The sequence below is a fragment of the Oryza sativa genome, chromosome 3 (genome assembly GCF_034140825.1).
Source record: "Oryza sativa Japonica Group chromosome 3, ASM3414082v1".
NCBI classification, from domain to species: Eukaryota; Viridiplantae; Streptophyta; class Magnoliopsida; order Poales; family Poaceae; genus Oryza; species Oryza sativa.
In genome coordinates, this window is record NC_089037.1 from 8,884,681 (window position 1) to 8,904,674 (window position 19,994).

General features: G+C 50.0%; 4 protein-coding genes across 4 annotated transcripts; 2 read left to right on the top strand and 2 right to left on the bottom strand.

Annotated features, from left to right (window-relative positions):
• The first annotated feature begins 343 nt into the window (after nt 1–343).
• LOC4332361 (18.1 kDa class I heat shock protein-like) lies at nt 344–1,323 on the top strand. Its single transcript, NM_001417479.1, has one exon. It carries the CDS (start codon nt 466–468, stop codon nt 949–951), a length of 486 nt encoding a protein of 161 aa, NP_001404408.1. The 5' UTR covers nt 344–465; the 3' UTR covers nt 952–1,323.
• Nucleotides 1,324–3,226: 1,903 nt separating this feature from the next.
• LOC4332363 (17.7 kDa class I heat shock protein-like) lies at nt 3,227–4,149 on the bottom strand. Its single transcript, NM_001417480.1, has one exon. It carries the CDS (start codon nt 4,029–4,031, stop codon nt 3,552–3,554), a length of 480 nt encoding a protein of 159 aa, NP_001404409.1. The 5' UTR covers nt 4,032–4,149; the 3' UTR covers nt 3,227–3,551.
• A 2,662-nt stretch (nt 4,150–6,811) lies between these two features.
• Nucleotides 6,812–8,549, bottom strand: LOC4332364 (fructose-1,6-bisphosphatase, chloroplastic-like). The gene is made up of 4 exons (NM_001417481.1): nt 8,061–8,549; nt 7,740–7,964; nt 7,138–7,644; nt 6,812–7,023 (listed from the first exon to the last, which is right to left on the bottom strand). The coding sequence occupies exons 1-4, from the start codon at nt 8,475–8,477 to the stop codon at nt 6,952–6,954; spliced, it is 1,221 nt and encodes a 406-aa protein (NP_001404410.1). The 5' UTR covers nt 8,478–8,549; the 3' UTR covers nt 6,812–6,951.
• Nucleotides 8,550–16,852: 8,303 nt separating this feature from the next.
• On the top strand, nt 16,853–19,912 carry LOC4332365 (uncharacterized). Its single transcript, XM_015775900.3, has 3 exons — nt 16,853–17,279; nt 17,371–17,748; nt 19,026–19,912. The coding sequence occupies exons 1-3, from the start codon at nt 16,956–16,958 to the stop codon at nt 19,647–19,649; spliced, it is 1,326 nt and encodes a 441-aa protein (XP_015631386.1). The 5' UTR covers nt 16,853–16,955; the 3' UTR covers nt 19,650–19,912.
• The last annotated feature ends 82 nt before the right edge of the window (nt 19,913–19,994 follow it).

Sequence of the window (19,994 nt, forward strand, 5' to 3'; positions counted from 1 at the left end):
GGTGAAGGGGAGCGCGGTTTTATAGAGGGCAGCGAGAGGGCATCGTGGAGCTTGGAATAAGCTTCTAGAAACTTCCAGTTTGCCCCCGCATGGGCTAGAACCTAGTACGAGATAGCTTGGGCTAGAAGTTTACACCACCGGTAGCGGGGTGGGCTGTAGCCCATAGCGTCCAGGACTCTCCAGAATAATCTAGGCCATAAGCAGGCCTAGAACAATCCAGAAGACCACTTCCAATTTCGGCCCAAATTAACGAACAAACGAGAACTATCCGGAAGCAAAACTTCCAGTAGAACCCATGGACCATCACGAACTGCTATATAAATTGTTGCCACCACGCAGCGACAGGTGCCAAGGAAATCAGCTCATCGATCGAAAGATCAACAAGCTCTCTTGAGAATTGAGATCACCCTCTTTCCATCTAGAACACAAACCAGACAACCAAAAAACAGCAAGACACAATACACAATGTCGCTGATCCGCCGCAGCAACGTGTTCGACCCCTTCTCCCTCGACCTCTGGGACCCCTTCGACGGCTTCCCCTTCGGCTCCGGCAGCAGAAGCAGCGGCAGCATCTTCCCGTCCTTCCCCCGCGGCACCTCCTCCGAGACCGCGGCCTTCGCCGGCGCGCGCATCGACTGGAAGGAGACGCCGGAGGCGCACGTGTTCAAGGCGGACGTGCCGGGGCTGAAGAAGGAGGAGGTCAAGGTGGAGGTGGAGGACGGCAACGTCCTCCAGATCAGCGGCGAGCGCAGCAAGGAGCAGGAGGAGAAGACGGACAAGTGGCACCGCGTGGAGCGCAGCAGCGGCAAGTTCCTCCGCAGGTTCCGGCTGCCGGAGAACACCAAGCCGGAGCAGATCAAGGCGTCCATGGAGAACGGCGTGCTCACCGTCACCGTGCCCAAGGAGGAGCCCAAGAAGCCCGACGTCAAGTCCATCCAGGTTACCGGCTAGTAAGAAACTTCGGGTGTGACATGCACGGTGGAGAGCTTCGATTCGAGCCTTCGGTTTGTGATCAATTGCAGTAAATAAAAGCGTCAAATCTGGTCCTCAGTGTTTATGCTGTGAAAAAGTTCAAAGCTATGTTGGAAGTGAGCAATAAAGACTTTTCTTGTTTTGTGAACGAACCTGAGATTATACTAGTCCTACACTTGTTTGTTTAATCTAATCTCCGGTATATTCTGCCATTTTTATCTCGATGTTTCAGTACTTTTAGCCTTTGGTTCTTGAATCCTTCTGTCGAGACTGGAGAGTTCATTTCGGAAATTGAGAGCTCAATTTCCACATAAGTCCCACAAATTTCACTTGTTTCAGCATTTTCACAGCAATCGATTCGATTCCAACAGAAGTCCCAAAAATTTCACTTGTTTCGAAAGATGCCTATAGGTTTTACGTTTTCAGATCGGACTGAGAAAAGGCCTATAGGATTTCCGTTTTCAGATCAGACTAAAAAATTATTCCAATGCTAGGCCATGACTGAACTAACCAAATATAACGAAATTGCTAATATTGTGATTTGCGATTCGTACTTCATGTGTTTTTTCTTCAACTCCAATAACCTCATTTATTTCTACAACACTGATAACAACCTAAACTCCGGCAAATAGGTTTGGGTTTAGGTTGGGGCTGAGAGAGAAGGGGAAGGTGGCTTAGAGGGATGATTGTGGAAGGTGATGGCCCGACGATGTACAGCGGGATGAGTGGGTGGCGAGGCAACGACGGCACCGCCAAAGCCGTAGGGTCGATAACATACGGTGGGTCAGTGTTAGGGGCAAAGTAGAGCGACGGGTTAGGAGATGGCGTGGCAGGGGCACCTCACCACCATTGGATTGAGGTGACAACAGAGGCAGCGATGACGAGAGCCATTGAGCGTTGTTCAAGGACAAAGGAACAAAAGATAAAAGATAAAAGGATTAGGGTTTGGATATCTGCACCAATCCGAAAGCGATCTAATGGCTCAAAAATTATAAGAATTTTTAAGTGGTGTTTTCTGTCAAATGTGTAATAGAAAGTCTCAAATATAAATATGAAGCTCTGTTATGATTAAGGAGTTTCTACTTCTAATAAATCCATAAAATAGAACTTTTATTTATGCGACGGTGGTAGCTCATGCAGAACATGCCATGATATTCACAACTATTAAATCTCTGACGTATAAAAAGTGGATACTTTGCTATGGACACAAACATCTTAGATTTTCAGCCAAAAAAACGCATGGCCGCATGTCTAAGGGCAATCCCACTCCGAACCTTCAATCGAACAAATAAGGGCATCATGTCACAACCTGTTATAGATCAACTAATATGAGGGTATTGTTCTTTAGCACGAGATTGTTTCTAGCGCACTTTCTTTTTCTCAAAACTTTGTTTAAACTTTTTTCATATGAAATGATTTTATTGAAAAATTCATCTGAAAAGTTTTACATGAAAACTTTCATGTTACGAAAGCACGTAGGCTAAATAGCAAATCCGACTAGGGTAAATAGATCTAATTGTCCTAATCCTGTTCCGGGACCATGTGCAGATGGTTCACTCTTTGCCCAAGAGAAGGTGGAGCCCACCATTTGGTCCATAAACGGAGATTGAGATCCTCTACCTTCAAAGGCAACATGCCTTATGTCACTGACAAAGACTTCATCCATCACCGCCACCATCCCTCGCGGCCTCGCCGGCGATCAAATCGCCTGCACGGCTGGTTCCGGTAGCCGTTCTCCATCTTGGATGCTCAAGCGGGCTTGGGGTCCTGAAGAGGCGGCGCCAATTATTTTCTTCTCCTCCCCTTCCGTTCTCTCTCGTGGTCCCACGGCGTTGGCAGAGGCCAGGGTGCCTCAACCCTCAAGAGTCAAGACCCTATGCGCCTCGCGCAGATTGTTGGTGAAGGGGCTCGTGTGCCCCTCTTCCTAATCCCCTGTTGTATTACTTCTTGGTATTTCTGTGCAGAGATTAATGATCATTGCGCTTTCGTTGGGTTGTGGCAATGGCATTAGTCTTAACGCTGGATAAGTCCATGGTGATGCAGGAGAATGAATCCGGGAAGTGTGCCATGCCATCAGCCAGGTGCGTACATTGTTCTTGCCGCTTCTTCGTTTGTCCATACCTTTGTGATTGCGTTGGTTTATGTTTTGCTAATTCACCGGCATAGTATTGTGACGGTCGATTCGGATTCTGCTATTACGTCTCTTATAAGAAGAAAATGGGAGAGATTCAGCGTATATTAGTTATGCTGGATAATAATCAGAACTGATCCTTCTAAATCAACCGAGCTACCAGAACAACCAATGTTGTAGAACCGAACTGGCCACTCCCAGTTTCCATTCCAAAAGGCTCAAGAAAAACTCAAACATTGGTACATTAATCAAGCTTAAAGTTTATTTCCCGTACATAAACGCATAGGAGACAAACACATTTGGGACCCTTGGAGGAGACCACACATTCATAAACACATGATCATATCACACACATTTTGGACTGTGTCCCTCACGACACAAGCAAAGTACCAAAGGAGGAGATCAATTGCAGCATTGAGGAGAAGCAGCAGAATAAACAAACGGGGCTCTAGCCGGAGATCTGGATGGACTTGACGTCGGGCTTCTTGGGCTCTTCCTTGGGCACGGTGACGGTGAGCACGCCATTCTCCATGGACGCCTTGATCTGCTCCGGCTTGGTGTTCTCGGGGAGGCGGAACCTGCGGAGGAACTTGCCGCTGCTGCGCTCCACGCGGTGCCACTTGTCCGACTTCTCCTCCTGCTCCCTGCTGCGCTCGCCGCTGATCTGCAGGATGTTGCCGTCGTCCACCTCCACCTTGACCTCCTCCTTCTTCAGCCCCGGCACGTCCGCCTTGAACACGTGCACCTCGGGCGTCTCCTTCCAGTCGATGCGCGCGCCGGCGAAGGCCGCCGCGTCGGAGTTGGCCCGAGGGAAGAGGCTGCCGCTGCTGCTGCTGCTGCCGCCGGAGCCGAAGGGGAAGCCGTCGACGGGATCCCAGAGGTCGAGGGAGAAGGGGTCGAACGCGTTGCCGCGGCGGATCAGCGACATGGTTGACGGATTTGGGCGAGAAGGAAGGCTGTGTTTGTGAACACTAAAACAGTGTGTGCTTGGGAAGCTTGGGATGTGAGCACAAGGGATCGCGATTTGCGAGTTGCTTTCGATCTTTGTCTGGGCCGCAGAGCGGGAGGGGAGGCCGGATTTATACGGGCTGTGGGCGGCGTTGAGAGGTGGGATCCTGATAATTCTCGTCAGTTCAAGAATGCACTGGAAAACACCTGATTTGGAGCCTGGCCGCCTGGGCCGAATCATCGAGTGCCTTCCAGAACTTTTGGCCCTGTGGATCCAAACGGCATGGGACTCTGGTTACAGATTTACAATTGCCGATTTCCTTCTGCCATGTTAATATAGAAATTGCCATGTATCTATTGTGAACTATAGTTAGATTTGTTCCTATTTCTATTTTTAAAAAAATATTTAAAACGAAGACCTTTTAAATTTTGGTAATATCAAAATTTAACAAGGCAGCATACTAAACATACTATTACCAATGCAACCATATTTTAGTAATTCGGGAACTTTCTACTCTAGCTACTACACAATTTAGTAATGTGTTAAACCAAACATCGTCCACATCCTTACCTTATTATCTTACTACTAAACTTCGATTCTGGTAAAATTACTAAAATTTGATAAGTTTTTTCCAAGTGAAAAATGAACAAGTCCTACATCTCCTCTGGCCTATAGCATAGAAACCCATCACTCCCAATTTCTACTTTGAGTACGCCTAAGCGGTCAAAAAAGGAGACCGTTCACACGTTTTACAATGTAAGCATAAACTTATATGGTCATTTCATAATAATCACTAACCTTTTGTCGATAAAAAAACATCCCCAAATCTTAGGGCCTGTTTACTTTAATGCCATTTTCAACTATACCATTTTTTAATAAAGTTGTCAAAAAAAAGTATCTACGTTTAGTTTGTTGCCAAATTTAGTCAATACATAAGAAATCATGCCAAAATTTTAGCAATATTGCCATCTTGCCAAAATTTTGGCATTGCTAAAATTTGGTAAGGTTTATTTTAGCTACAATCTAAATAGGCCCTTATAGTTTTGGGTCACTAGATGTGCTTTGCGATTCGTGCTGTAGACCCTTATCTTGTAGCTCTGGTGATCTCCCTTTCTTCTCTGGCACCGGTGACACTGCAAACTCTAGTGGAGTAGCAACGGATTAGGGCCCCGGGGGTTGGGTGGCAGTGGAAGGAGGAGGGGGAAAAGGGGATATCCATGCGTTTAGATGGATGGAAGTAGGAGGCGGTGGACACGAGCAGGCGACGAGGCAACAATGACGACGCTGGAGCTGTGGGGATGAAAGAGAGTGGTATACTGGAGCAAATTTATGGTTAGGAGGCAGTGAGGAGCCACTAAAGACGAGGAAAAGGGCAGAGCGGGGCACCTCACGGCCGGCAGCCAACGACTTGAGTAGGAGAAGAGGTTGGTAACGGGGAGGCTGGCTAGGGAGGGAGGGGGGATTGGGCTCGCCAGTGTTATTAACGCCTTCCGGCCAGCCGGCGAGGCCGGGCTGCAGGGCGGTGGCGACGGAAAGCATCGAGCGAGCGGGTGATTCAATCATGTCTGGTGACACTAGAGTGAGAAGGGAGGAGAGGAGGGGCGGGGTAAGGTTTAGGGATGTATGCACCAATCTATACCTATACTTATTATAAAAATTGAAGATGTTTCCGCGGTTCGTCATCTGTGTTTGTGTCGGTTATAAAAATTGAAGATGGCATCATCCGTGTTTGAGTCGGTTTTAATTTTATGTTTTGGTTTATACTATTATAAAAATTGAAGATGTTTCCACGGTCCGTCATCCGTGTTTGAGTCGGTTATAAAAATTGAAGATGTTTCCGCGGTCCGTCATCCGTGTTTGAGTCGGTTTTAATTTTATGTTTTGGTTTTAATCTGTATATCTTCTCTACTATTATAAAAATTGAAGATGTTTTCGCCGGTATTTTTGTACGTCATCCGTGTATGAGTCAGTTTTTAAGTTCGTTTGCTTTCAGTAATACAGAAGGAATCATATAAGAAATCTGTTTAAAAAAACTCGCATGCTAACTTGAGACGATTAGACTGCTAACTGCAGCTCATGATTTTCTAAAAATATATATATCCAAGGGAATTCCCACAGTAAATTTCATCTTAACTAAACCATATAACAATAATAAGATTAAAATAGACTTCACCCGTTGCAACGCACGAGCATTTTTTTTTCTAGTCTTAAAGAAATTCAACTGTTCAAAATTCGACAGTTCCCTTTATATATTGTAACGTCTTACATATGCGATTTTTATGGTTCAGAGTTTCTGACATGAGTTTCTTATGTATGTCTCACATGAATTGTCTGTTCTGATCGATACATGTAAGTTTTCATCCTAAGGGCACCCGTAATGGTTATCTATAGGCTCTCTACAAGATATCTATGTCAGCATATTTTCCTACTTGAAAGAGATTAAATGAAGAGATAGAGCAAAGCTATCTACTAACCTGGAGATAGTCTATAGAGAAAAACGAGGCAATGAATTAGAGAGCTATAGATACCCATGTAGACATACTATTGGGGTAGTTTACTATTAATCTAGTCTATTGCTGAGATGTACATGTTTTATAGAGAGCACCTTACTTTACTATTGCGGGTGCTCTAACAGTTCCATTTTCAATTTCCAATATTATCTTTGTTTTGGCCTCTACCGTTTCCGTGAAAAATAAATGGCTACAGAAATGCTTTAGGCTGTTTGTCGACTGTTTTCAGGACTAGTGAGAAGGAGCCTCGACCTATCAACAGTAGGGATGAAATCCTTCACAATGGGTTTAATTAATTCGCCATCAGAAAAGAAAATTTCTACAAATATATTATAATTTAGTTACAATACTTTTTTTTTTAGAAACACCCCCGTATATGAAACTTGCAGTCAAGCCAAGAACTTCTCGACCTTCTCCACTTCCTCCACGCTCCCGATGTACAGCGGCACTCTCTGATGGATCTGCACGGCACATTCACAAACGAATCAATTATATAGACACATTTCGATTTCTAAGTCTACTCGTAGATTAATCCATTAATAACACTGCGCATATAATGTGTGCGCATATTTTACCTCCGTAGGCATGATGTCAAGTATCCTCTGGTGGCCATCGGAGCCCTTGCCGCCGGCCTGCTCGACGATGAAGCTCATCGGCGCGCACTCGTACAGCAGCCGCAGCTTGCCGTTCTTGCTCTTCTGGTCCCTGGGGTAGCCGTAGATGCCGCCGTAGAGCAGCGTGCGGTGGAAGTCGCCGACGAGGCTGCCGATGTAGCGCGCGGAGTATGGCTTCCCGGACGGCCCGGGCTCCTTGAGGCTGTCCATGTAGCTCTTGAGCTTGTCGTCCCAGAGCGCGTAGTTGCCCTCGTTGAAGGCATAGATCTTGCCTGCCTTGGGGATCTGCACCTTCTCCTGCGTCAGCACGAACTCGCCGTACATCGGGTCCAGCGTGAACACGTACACCCCTGTCCCGATGGTGAGCACGAAGATGACCGAGCTCGAGTACATGCAGTAGCCGGCGGCGAGCAGGTTGCTCCCCGGCTGGCACACGCTCACGATGCACCTCTGCTCCACCTGGTCAAGCTGCAGGCACACGCGCGCGGACAGAGGCGTTTCGTTCTGTTAGCACCGTGTCAGTGTGTGCATGAGCGATTGCTAGGCGATCGATAACGCGTTACATTTTGGTCGTCGGCGATGTCGGCTAGGCACTCGTCGTTGGGGCTGTAGATGCCGAAGATGGAGCCGGTGGAGACGGCGGCGTCGATGTTGGAGGAGCCGTCGAGCGGGTCGAACACCACGATGTAGTTGCCCGAGTAGCTCTCCTCCACGGCCACCGGCACGTCCTCCTCCTCCGACGCGATCACGCCGGTGCGCCCGCTCGATTTGAGGCAGTTGGAGAACACCTGCGGTGCGCATAGCGCTCAGCTTATGGTCGGTCGCGCTTGTTGCGGTGGTTCGCGCACTAACCACGACGAGCTACTGATAATTTAGTCGTTTACCTCGTTGGAGACGACGTCGAGTTTTTTCTGGTCCTCGCCCTGCACGTTGACGGCGCCCTGGACGCCGGTGAGGTTGGAGATGGGCGCGCGCTGCACCAGCGAGGCGATCTGCTTGCACGCCGTGGAGATGCTGGCCAGCACGATGGTCATCTCGCCGTCGATGGTCCCGGCCTGCTCCTGCTTCAGCAGCCACGTCGTCAGCGTGGTGATCTCGTAGCTGCTCTTCTTGCTAGCCTCCGTCGCGGCGGGCGCCGAGGCCGTGTCGACGGCCGCCATGCACCGCACGCTCGGGGCCGACGACCCACCGGCGAGCCTGCCGGGCTGCCTCCGGAAGGAGAGGCCGCATTGGAGCGAGGCCGCCGCCTGCTGGCGGGAGAGCAGGAGCAGGTGGGAGGATGTCGTGGCTGCGGCGGCCATCGCTGCTGCTGCTTGGTTGCTTGCTCTGCTCGCGCTCTCCTCTCGCTGCGGCTACCTGGTCTTGGTGCCGATGGCTTCTTGTTTTGTTCCATTGGTTTTAGCCGCGGTTTGTGTGGCCGGAGAGAGGGCGGGAGGTGAGTGTGTGGATTGGGGGAGAATTGTGAGGATGGCGTTGCCTCAGATACTAGCCTAATTGCAACTCCTTGTCCTTCAGCCAGCGTCACGTACAGTCACATACAAGTAGCATCGCCTTGCTCAGGGGCAGTATATACTTGTGCTTTTGATTAGGCAGATCTATTATTCGTACCTATGAATATAGATGGTCATATGACCCAGCCCAAGGCCAGGTGATTTGACCCGGCCCAGGCATGGCAGGTCGGGCCATGCCGGCCCAGCCTAACAGCCATGTCGTGCTTGGGCTGCCACCTCGGCACGTTGGGTCGGCATGGCCCGGCACAAAGTTCAGTGTCGATTGGAACGATGAGCCCAGATCCACATAGTTCCGGAGGACAAAGGAGCAAAACGGTGGTCAGCTGTCGATGATGAGGCTGCTGGCTCATATGGGTTTGCCAGTAGAGGCTCAAGCATCAGTGACGTGCGTGGCCCAATGAGAGAGATGGTGTCAGACCACTCCCCTACCGGGATCACGGACGGCAAGGTAGGCAGCGACTGTGAAGGACTGAAGCAGGCGAGGATGGGGAAGATGTCTGAAGGGGAAGATGAGGAGGGGCGGCTTTCTCTGCCGTCATCATCGCGCCATTGCCTACTATTGTCCCCACTCGAGCTCGTGTGGCGGTGTGGAAAAGGAGAGGGGGGTGAGAAAGAGAGGGGTTGCTCGCAACATTGGTAGCGATGGCGATGGGAGGGGAGGCTCATGTCGTAGTGTTAGAGGGTCCTGCCAACAGGATGAGGCCACAGAGTCGTCACCTCCATCCCTAGTGAGTTCCACAACCTCCTCGAGCTGTTGTTACCTATCGGCCTACTGATACATACTCACTGACATGTGACCCCCACATCCGGTTGGACCAACTTGCCACGTTGGTGAAAACCATTTTTAAAATGGGACAATTGCATATATGCCCCCAATTTCAAACCCAATTGTTGTTTTACCCTCACTTTTTAGGGTTTGCGGTTTTAGCCCCACTTTTTGAATCTGAACCGGCCGTCTACCCCTACTTGTAACAATCGTTTGGTGGGTCCCACGTTTTGTGTTAAAGGAATACAAAAGGAAATAAAAAAAGGTTTTAGGAAATATGAATTTACGTTTGTACCCCTGAGAGAATGGGTAGGGACTAAATCCTCTCAACCTGTGCGTGCGTGAATCAGGGACTCGAGGGCGGGCGGCTGCGAGGGCGTACGCGCGGCGGCGGCAACCGTGGAGAGGGCGGGCGTGCGGTAGCCAGGCGGCCGTGGGGCTTTGACACGGGGATTCGCAGTTCTAGTTGCCACACGAGTTCATGCTCTCCCCGATCGCCGCCCTCTCCCTTGCCGCGAGGTATGCCGCCATCGAGAGGTCTGTACGACCGCTTCCCCCTACCGCACCCTCCTCGCACTACTACGCAGCCGGCGACGACCCCATCCTGCTCGACGTCGATGGCAATGGCAACGCCGCCTTCATGGCGGTCCTCGGCCCCACCCACCCAAGCATACTCTCCCCGGTGCCCTCCGCGCTGCCCCCCATGGCATCGTCACCGTCGAGGCTCTTCTCCCCGCTCGACCAGGCCTCCGTCTCCTAGCTCAGCGACCTCAGCCCCTTCGTCCACTCCGCCGGCGCAACCCCTCCCCCCCAACCCATGCCGCCGTTCGCGCCGAGCACGCATAGCCTGCTGCTGTCCACGCCCACCGTCGCCGATGACCTTCTCCATCAAGGAATTCTTCAGTAGCAACTTCCCGGACCTGTCGAAATGCTGTCTAAATTTTGTTCAAAGTTTGGTCAGATTATGTACTTGGCTAGTATTTGTGATTTTTTTATTAAAGTACAAAAACATCACAAGAGATGCTCATATTTGAATTATTTATAACAATCACACAATAGGGGCAAAATCACACAAGCTGAAAAAAATAGGAGCAAAAATGCAATAATCACTAAGGGTATAAATGTCCTTTTGCTGTACAACTAACACCGTTAAACCGGATGTTAGAAGTGGAGGTAGTCGGATGGTTCAAATTCAAAAAGTGGGGGTAAAACTACAAACCCTAAAAAGTGAGGATAAAACAACAATTAGGTTTGATAGTGGGGGCATAGATGCAATTGTCTCATTTAAAATAGTCAAGATAATTAAGTTACATCAATTTTAATAGTTGGGGGGTTAGAACATCCTCTTTCACGAATGAGGAATAGAATCAGAAGGACTTTAAAGGAAAGGAGTGCCATCCAACAGAAGGCCCTATAACTACTTACGTTCAGCAAATCCTGATATGTAGCCTGAGCCGAGCTGCTCTTTCTTGGGCTTCTTACTTGTTATACTCTGTGGGCCGTGGCCCAATTTGACAACTCCTTACCGTTTTACTTTTGCTTTTCTATTTCTCTAGGGGTATAAAACAGCTGTACCAAATCAATAGAAAACCAATGCTGCATTTCTTGTGTACTAGAAACAAAATGTCCATGCGTTGCAACATTTTTTTCTTTCTGTGGTACGACGGCTAATAGGAGCTAAGCAATATATTGAAACATTGGAATCACTATACATTGCCCCATTCCTTTATTTTCAGCCCCAGCCCAATCCACGCCTCATATCTCCCTCCGCTCGGCCTGCCTCTCTCCAGCGCACCCTACAAATGGAGTTGCAAGAGCCCAGCTAGCACAATCGGTTGCCTCCTCCAAACACTACAGTAGCGTCTTCAAACCTCTAGATGACAGTCATGTGCCCGTATCATGCCGGAGCTAATCATCCCCATCAAGTCCGGTGGAATCTTTCTCGATCTCTCAAAATTGGTTGAGGGTTTTAATCCACTCGATCTCGATCCTCTTTCCATTTCTCCCAAAATCAGAGCGTCGCATCCAAATCGTCGTAGCCCAATTTTGTAAAACTTGGGATAAAAACACGCGCACGGTAGCGCTACGGACATTGACGAGCCCAAAAAACTACAAAAGCCTTACGTATTTTTAATTAAGATATATAAAAAAAGGAATCTTGGTCTCGATTAGACTCTTGATCGTGTCGCAGGTGCAGCGATGATGAAACGAAGCGGAGGGACGAACGGAAGCCGAATCTCAAAGGGATTTAAGGGAATCATTGATGGATGAAAATTTCAACAGAAGCTTTACGCATTTTTTAAATAGGTATATATAGATATATGAACTACTTGTACAATACTTTTGTATCATCTAACATTTTATGCAAGATGGACATGACGCAGACATCAGAACATATTCTTAAAAGAACATATCAGAATACTAACAAATTAAGCAATAATCACCTCCTCCAGCTTAATCCTTTTTTTTGCTCTTTCCACGACACCAACCTTTTGAACAAGAAATACAATATTTTTGTAGACCAAATAATATAATTCTCTTGCAGAGTCCAATCCTCGTATTGTTTAAGCTTTGAGTTTAGCAAACTCTACTCTTAATTTGTACCATTGCGTGGCAGGATTCCAATCAAATACTAGTAGAAAACAACTCCTATGCTTACAAAAAACAGGACATTCCAAGGCAACCTACCTATTCAGGCGCGCACGTCGATGTGCTATGCTTTACATTGACATGTCCAGCAATCTTGTCCTATCCTGTTCCAAGACGGTGGCAATTTTTGTCAGCTACCGATTGGGCAGGGGAGCACAGCTACCTCCTGCCTCATCGGAGACAGAAACAGAGTCGTAACCCATCAAAAGCAAAGACAAAATACACTTGTCGAGAACTCTTGGTTTGTTTGGTTTCTCTTCACGGGCAACGGAATCTTCAAGGTGTCATTGGCAGAATGGCAGGCATGCTAATTTGTTCAGAAGGTCTCTAATTCATTTGACGAGTTAGCGTGTATACTAGCAATCACCCTCTTGATTATCTCATGCTGTGCTCGTCGTCTTAGGAAATGCCATGTCTGGTAGGGTCAAAGCCAAACCGAGTCAGGTCAGTATGAAACCAAATGCATTTCGGTTAGTGGCGGGAGAAAAATATCGATGTCACAATTAGTCAACGAGCAAGCCTACTCTGTTCTATCTAGCACATGGAAGAAATGGGACCTAACAGTAGACTTCTGATTGTTCTTCTAGCTCTTTGTGTTTTATAATACATATCTGAACGCTCAAACTAACCTGTAGCTATAGTCGTCGGTTCAAACCAGTGTTTGATTCGACCACACTCTATGAACCCAACTACTTCCACCACTCCATCTCTTGATCCTGAAAGTGTTAACATTTCATAATTAGGAGATCATGCTGGGAGATTCTGCCAAACCACATTTGCATACCAACGGCCTAGATTTTCTATAGCTTACCAGCTGCCACTCCAAGCTTGACTTCTGAACCCGAATAGGTTCACAACAAAGGCTGTATTTAGATCTAAAGTTTGGATCCAAACTTCAGTCTTTTTCCATCACATCAACCTGTCATATACACACAACTTTTCAGTTACATCATCTTTAATTTTAACTAAAATCTAAACTTTACGCTGAACTAAACACAGCCAAAGCCAGATTCGCCGCGCTTGCCCTCTCCGGCAGGCGGCAGCTTGACCCTACGCACCAAATTAAACTGAACAGATAGGATAGGATAGGATGACCTCATTGGAGCGCCAGCATGAATAACACAGTAACCTTTTTTTCTCGACACGAAAGGAGCCAATGACCTATATGAGCGCTTGCTTTTGCTGAAACTGTACTTTCACACGGCAGATTAACCTAACGTAGATATATCCTACTGAAAAGCATCTCACGACCGACCTGTACTGCTGCTGTCCTTTCTCTATAGACGATCACTCCGCAGCAATAATTCTGGTCCAGTCGGAGACATCGACCCCCCACACACAATAGCTAGATCGCTAGCTAGCCCAAGGACACCCAAGAACAGCGAGATGGGGCAGATGGCGATATCGCCACGTTCTCGTTTCATTCGTTTCAGCGGCCGTCACTTTCACTGCAAATTTTTCGCCGCAGATCGTGCAGCTAATTATAAAAGCTGATAACAATCGATCTGAAGCCGCCTCTCTTCGTCCCGTTCACAGAAATTCATCTTACCTAATTACCAGAGGAGACACTAGCTCCTTTTGACTTTGCGTGTCGCTGCACCTGATCACTCTCTCTCACACACGCACATCCATTAGCTGGGCATGGCTGCTACTTGCAGCTGAGTGCCCAGCTCACGTAGCACGTCGCATACAGTAATACACTTACAGGTCATGGGCTCATGGCAGTGACAAAAACAAGGCCGTCTTCCCAGGCTCGCACACTGGCACCGGCAGCCTCGCACACTGGCTAGCTAGGTGACGGAGACGGCATCGCTTTACAACTCAAAAGGGCCTCCGCACCTCGGCACGCCTCGTTTTCTATTGCTCGGCCGCCTTTGCGCACCAACCGGCCGGGTCGGACAAAACACGAGGGCGTCTCGCGGATGATTGGGAGGCGGTCTCGCAGATGATTGGGAGGGACGGGGTTGGTTGCGCGCACTCGCGCGCGGGGCAGTGGCCGGTTGTGGAGGAAACGGTGCTCCTCTCCTATCCCGACGTCCCCGCGGCAGCTGATGTTGAACGGGCTCCAATCCGATCGATGCGATGCATGCATGGCTTGACTGCATGCGACGTTAGGTACCAAGGCTGGCTCAGATCAGGACCGGGACGTACTGTCTCCTCGCAGCTGTAATGAAAACTTGCAAAGCAACCTGGTACTACTAAATTTGTCCCAAGATACAAAAATTTTTAGAGATAATACAGTTATTAAGAAAATAAGTAAAATTAAACGGAAGAGGTTATGATTGGATGAGAAGTGACGGTAGATTAAGAAATTAAATGGTGAACAGTTATAATTGGTTGGAAAGAGAACGTTGATAGATAAGCTATTATATTTTGAGACAAATTCTGAATACTAAAAATTATTATATTTTGGTACGGATAAAGTAATAGTAGTACAGTAGGTTATTAAGCTGCTAGTAACATGATGGATTGGAATCGCCGTCGCCGACCGTGCATGATCTAACATCGATGCCTTCTTTGTTTTCAAAAAGAGAAAAAAAGGGTAGAAGAGGATTCGGTGGTTCTGTTAATTTGCAGCCCCTGTCGTTTTCAGGTTCTGTGGAAGCATAGAAGTTATTTCCTAGATATTGACTTTGTTATTCTTTTTTCTTTGACCTCTTACAGCTTTCAATACTTTGGATCCATTCCACCACAGCTAGCCTAACTCCAATTCCTTCGTTGTATAAACCTATTGCGCTCTTGACTTTTTTAGCATGAGAATTAAACAAACTGGAAGTCTTAGCTTAGCTGCTGAACAGCAGTGCATCACCACAATTTTTTTCCGTTATTGTGGTCATTGATAGTAGCATCTTTGATCTAAGGGATGAATTGTCGGTAACGTACAAAGGAGGCCCATTTTCCATGCAGATGTGACCACCGGAACCACCATCGTCAGTGGGCACGGCAAGCCAAGCGGTAATAAGATTCGCAAGAACGTGGGGGGTTTGCCTCCCGTACGTGAAGACGGTGCGAGCGTCAGCATCTGACAAGTCCAGTGGTGTCGGGCCTTGGCGCGAAATTAGCAAGCAATGCTTCGATCAGAAATTCAGTTATACTATAAACATGAAAGAATCACCCTGCTCACCGGGTTTTATTTTGTTTTGAAAGGGAAATCTGCTCACCGGATTTCGATCGCAGTGTCAGGTTGTTGGGGATACCACGTCGAGCAAACAATAATATTCCCGTCTCTGTGGCAACTGCTTCCACCAGCAAGCCCAGGCTCACCAATCGTGAAAGCGGCCGGCCGGCGGCGATCAGTCTCCTGTAAAACACCGGAGGAGCAACATATATGGCTCGGCACTCACCCACTCACCCAGCTCAGCTGTGTAACCTCTAAAAATACTAGCAATACTTTTAATTTGGACCATATCTTATCTGCCTTCACTGACACCTCTTATCCAGTACTTATGCGTATCTAGATCGTGCTAATCATTGACGCTCCGTAATAATGTCTGTGATCCGGCCATTTGATTGGAGAGTATGCAAAATATGCATAGTATTACAGACGGATGGATCGGATCGAATCAGTGTACTGTAAATGATGAGTAACCCTGGCCTGATTGATCCGTGGATCTCCCATGTCGAGCGGCAGCCGGGCAATCACAATGATGAGACCCGATCTCACAGAGTGGTACGTGGTGTCCATGGCCTTTCGATCTCCAGCAGCAGCGGCAGCGGCAGAAACCTGGTTGGCACGTCGGAGGAAACGGACAGGATCTCCACCCCCACGAACGCGAATACAATAATCCCGCGCGACGCGACGCCCGCACGCACGGGGCGGGGGCGGAGCGGACGACGCTAGCGTCCAGCCACAGCGCAGCGCAGCGTGGACGGAACCCCGACCCGCCGATCAAGCCGTCCACCCGCGCCGGCGCCGCGAATGGCGCGGCCCAACCACCGGGAGCGTGAGGATAAACCAAGCCGAGACACCGGGAATCTGGCGCGCGGCGTGCACAGCGAAGCGGCCCGATATCAAGCGACGATCATGGCGGCAACCTAACACGGGGGCCCGGGTGCACGGTGCGTGCGCGCGAACGTCAACAGCCTACGACTACAACTAGTACTGTTCGCGATCCCCTCCTCCTAATCGTTTGAAGCCAGTGCCGCGCACGTAGGCGCCCTACCGGTTATGGAAAGGGACTCGCGGGCCGTTCGGAACGGATTAGCTAGTCGTAACTCGTACGTACTCAGGCGTCATGCCTATGGTTCGTGACTTGTACGTACTGTGTTACATCTCACTCCACGGATGCGCGATCAGGATCGAGAGAGAAAAAAAAAAGGCAATCGATCAATTGCTTCCCAACAACTCCAGGTTCCCATTATCAATCTGAACGTGTCGATGCTTCCATCGAATTGACTACTCGTGCAGCAACACTCCGTACGTAGTATCATCTTCAACAGCGAAGAATCGGTTAAATGCAAGTTTAACTGATAAAGTGAGTGTGTGGGAACACTGCAGAACGGCACAAAGGCTGAAAGTTGAAACCAGGAAAGGGCAACGCATGATCGTGCGTATATGTGTATATTACTGTTTGGACGATGAGCACAAGGATATCTCTTGAGAAAAGAAATGTTAAACAAGATCGCAGAGTGCGTGCGGCCACGACCAAATTTTGGGGGGGCAAAAATAATGTAAGAGCAAATCTTGGACCCCACCTGCCAGCTGCCCGCACGACTCATCAAAACCGGTACAAACCCACCGAGACAGGGTAGGCGTCATAACGCAACACAAAAGGAACCGCGCGGCGGCACCAAAGCGAGCAGAAGCAGCAGCCGAAGGCGATCGGAGCTCGCGCAACAGGAGAGCTGTCTCCATGAGGAAGCTGTGCCCGAACCTGGAGCGCGATGACGCGCTGGACACGGTGCTCGAGGTGCCCATCCCGGAGGAGATGTTCTCACGCGGCAGCGGCGGTGGCGGCTCCCGCGGCTCCAGGTTCGGCTGCACCAACGTCAAGTCGTGGGTGCGGCCGAACGCGTCCGACCGCTCCGGCGGCGCCGGAGAGCCGTGCTCCATGAGCCGCGGCGAGCTGCAGCTCATGCTCGGCGTCATCGGCGCGCCGCTGATACCGCTCCCCGTCGACCACGCCAAGCAGTCGCCCTGCTCCGTCCTCTGCGAACAGCTCAAGGCCGATCCCATTGTACGATCGCCATCATCGGATTCTTCTCCGTTTCGTTTGTCCATCGCCGCGCGCTGATTGGCTCATCCATTTATGGCGTGTCCCCTTTCAGGAGTCGTCCACGGCCAAGTACATAATACAGCAGTACATCGCGGCGTCGGGCGGGGAGTGGGCGCTGAACAAGGTCACGAACATGTACGCGATGGGGAAGGTGAGGATGACCGCCGCGGAGCTCAACAGCAGCGACGCCGACGGCGGCGGCGGCGGCGGCGGAGGGCACCGCGGCGGGAAGAAGAGCAGCAAGAACGGCGGCGAGGTTGGCGGGTTCGTGCTGTGGCAGAAGAAGCCGGAGCTGTGGTCCCTGGAGCTCGTGGTGTCCGGCTGCAAGATCAGCGCCGGCAGCGACGGCAAGGTCGCCTGGCGCCAGACGCCGTGGCATCAGTCGCACGCCTCCCGCGGTCCGCCGCGCCCTCTCCGCCGATCGCTCCAGGTATAATATAAACCGCGAGTTCTTCGTTAGTTCCATATAAACGCTTACCGTATTCGCACGACTTGACTGCAATACTGCATGGTCGCGTAGCATCATAGAAAACACGCTCAACTCTCAGTTAAAGTTTCCAACGACTAGGAGAACTGCGTACTGAATTGGATCCTGTTTATGAGACGGACGACTACGAGAACCAAATTTGGTGGCACATATTTTCTTTTCTGGTTCGACGTCAAAACGAGTAGTCCTTTGTGTTTGGGTCGATCCAACGTTGCTGTTGGCCGAACTTACGTAGCGAGTCCATTGTTGTCATCGTTCCTAGTGGTAGGTACTAATAGGCATCGGTATCATGACATGGAACGCATACGTCCAAAGTCGCAAAGTTCTCATCTTAATGGGAACTTACTTTCTGTAGTTCTTTGTCCCAAGAAGCTCTGTTTTTCCCCTTCGTCCTGCTCAAACCGGCCTGATTTGGGTACTAGGTGGCCATCAGTACGCGCCGTACCGAGCGTGCGTAGTACGAGTAGAGAGTAGAGCATGCATGGCAACTTGGCCAGTGTCACGTACCTGGATCTTCCCTGCATACTGTCGGTAGGACAGGACAGATCGGTCGAGTACCCGCACGGCCGAGCGACATGATTACGCCTTTGCCGCACTCATTGGGCCGTTGGCATTAGCTGTGGTCAAGGTCAGTCCAGGGCGGTGTCGGGATAGGGCTGGCCGATCGCTCGCTCGTCTCATCATGAGGCTTGTACACTTGTGCCGTTGCGCGAGAGATCTGGTCCAGGGCACCCGGTACACACAGATATGGGGGACGTACTCATCATCCATCGTCAGTAGCGGTGGCTGCACGCTGTCGCTGTGGAGTGGGGGCGAATCATGGCAAGGGGAGGGCGATTAGCGGGAACAAAGCGCGGAGCAGCGGGATTAGGGGGGACGGGTTTTCAACACCGTCACCGCAACGTGCCGCCATGTGCTGCAGCAACGCGGCGGGACACATCACGTGGACATGGGCCTAAACCGGGACGCGACCCACGCCATCAATCGGTTGGTGGCTCGCGGTTTGTCACCCGGCCGGTTCCACCCGACTCTTGAACTCTCCCCGCTAATCGCGCTGCACCAACCAGCCCGATTTAATTTGACCGCGGTGTCAACTATCATACCATGTTCTTTTTTCATAACAGCTATAAATAGTACTAGTATATAGTGTCCACGTGGATTAAATTAAGTGACTGGAGAAATTAACTAACTTGTGCATGCATGGTGTGTTTGGTACGCAGGGACTTGACCCGATGCTGACGGCGAGCCTGTTCGCGGACGCGGTGTGCATCGGCGAGAGGAGCGTGGACGGCGAGGACTGCTTCGTGCTCAAGGTGGAGGCGGAGGCGTCGAGCCTGCGGGCGCGCAACAGCAGCAGCGTGGAGATCATCCGGCACACGGTGTGGGGGTACTTCAGCCAGCGGACGGGCCTGCTGGTGCAGCTGGAGGACTCGCACCTGCTGCAGATCAAGTCGAGCGGACACGGCAGCGTCTTCTGGGAGACCACCATGGAGTCGCACCTCCACGACTACCGCGCCGTCGACGGCGTCAACATCGCGCACGCCGGCCGCACCGCCGTCTCGCTCGTCCGCTTCGGGGACAGCAGCGACGGCAACACGCGGACGCGAATGGAGGAGGTGTGGAACATCGAGGAGGTCGACTTCAACATCTGGGGACTCTCCATGGACTGCTTCCTGCCGCCCAGCGACCTCAAGGATAGCAAGGAGGACAAGGACGTCTCCGCCGCCGTCAAGCCCGCGCGGCCGCCGCCGATAAGGATACCGGCGGTGGCCGTCCGCGTCGGGCCATCGCAGGTCGCCGCCGTCAACATGGACGATTCCGACTCGCTCATTGCGAGGTCATGACATACATAGCGGGCAGTGTTACACCGTATGAGTCGTGTGTGTTTACGTGCCTTATCGCCATAAGTTACTTATGGTAAGATCTGTAAATATATTGCAGGTTGAGATATTTTTGTTTTCGGGGAGTGGATTTTACCTCAGATAGATGCTCAGGGGTGAGTAGTAAAGCGAGTAATCCGGGATAGATGTTCTAATTAGCGGTATTGTAATTTGCTTATGACGCCCCTTCACTGTAAAGTTGAAAGAATCTCCAGTTCTGCTAGTCACACACTGGGCTTCAGCATGTTTTCCACTTCTCCTGAACATACTTGTGCTACAGGTGGCTGCAATCCAAAACGCACATAACTT

Excerpts from the sequence above, each read along its gene's own strand:
- LOC4332365 (XM_015775900.3), top strand. The coding sequence starts at position 16,956 with ATGAGGAAGCTGTGCCCGAACCTGGAGCGCGATGACGCGCTGGACACG. Across the intron at positions 17,280-17,370 it reads AGCTCAAGGCCGATCCCATT|GAGTCGTCCACGGCCAAGTA; the intron begins GTACGATCGCCA and ends GTCCCCTTTCAG. Across the intron at positions 17,749-19,025 it reads CTCTCCGCCGATCGCTCCAG|GGACTTGACCCGATGCTGAC; the intron begins GTATAATATAAA and ends TTTGGTACGCAG.
- LOC4332364 (NM_001417481.1), bottom strand. The coding sequence starts at position 8,477 with ATGGCCGCCGCAGCCACGACATCCTCCCACCTGCTCCTGCTCTCCCGC. Across the intron at positions 7,965-8,060 it reads TCGACGTCGTCTCCAACGAG|GTGTTCTCCAACTGCCTCAA; the intron begins GTAAACGACTAA and ends TGCGCACCGCAG. Across the intron at positions 7,645-7,739 it reads ACATCGCCGACGACCAAAAT|CTTGACCAGGTGGAGCAGAG; the intron begins GTAACGCGTTAT and ends GTGTGCCTGCAG.
- LOC4332361 (NM_001417479.1), top strand. The coding sequence starts at position 466 with ATGTCGCTGATCCGCCGCAGCAACGTGTTCGACCCCTTCTCCCTCGAC.
- LOC4332363 (NM_001417480.1), bottom strand. The coding sequence starts at position 4,031 with ATGTCGCTGATCCGCCGCGGCAACGCGTTCGACCCCTTCTCCCTCGAC.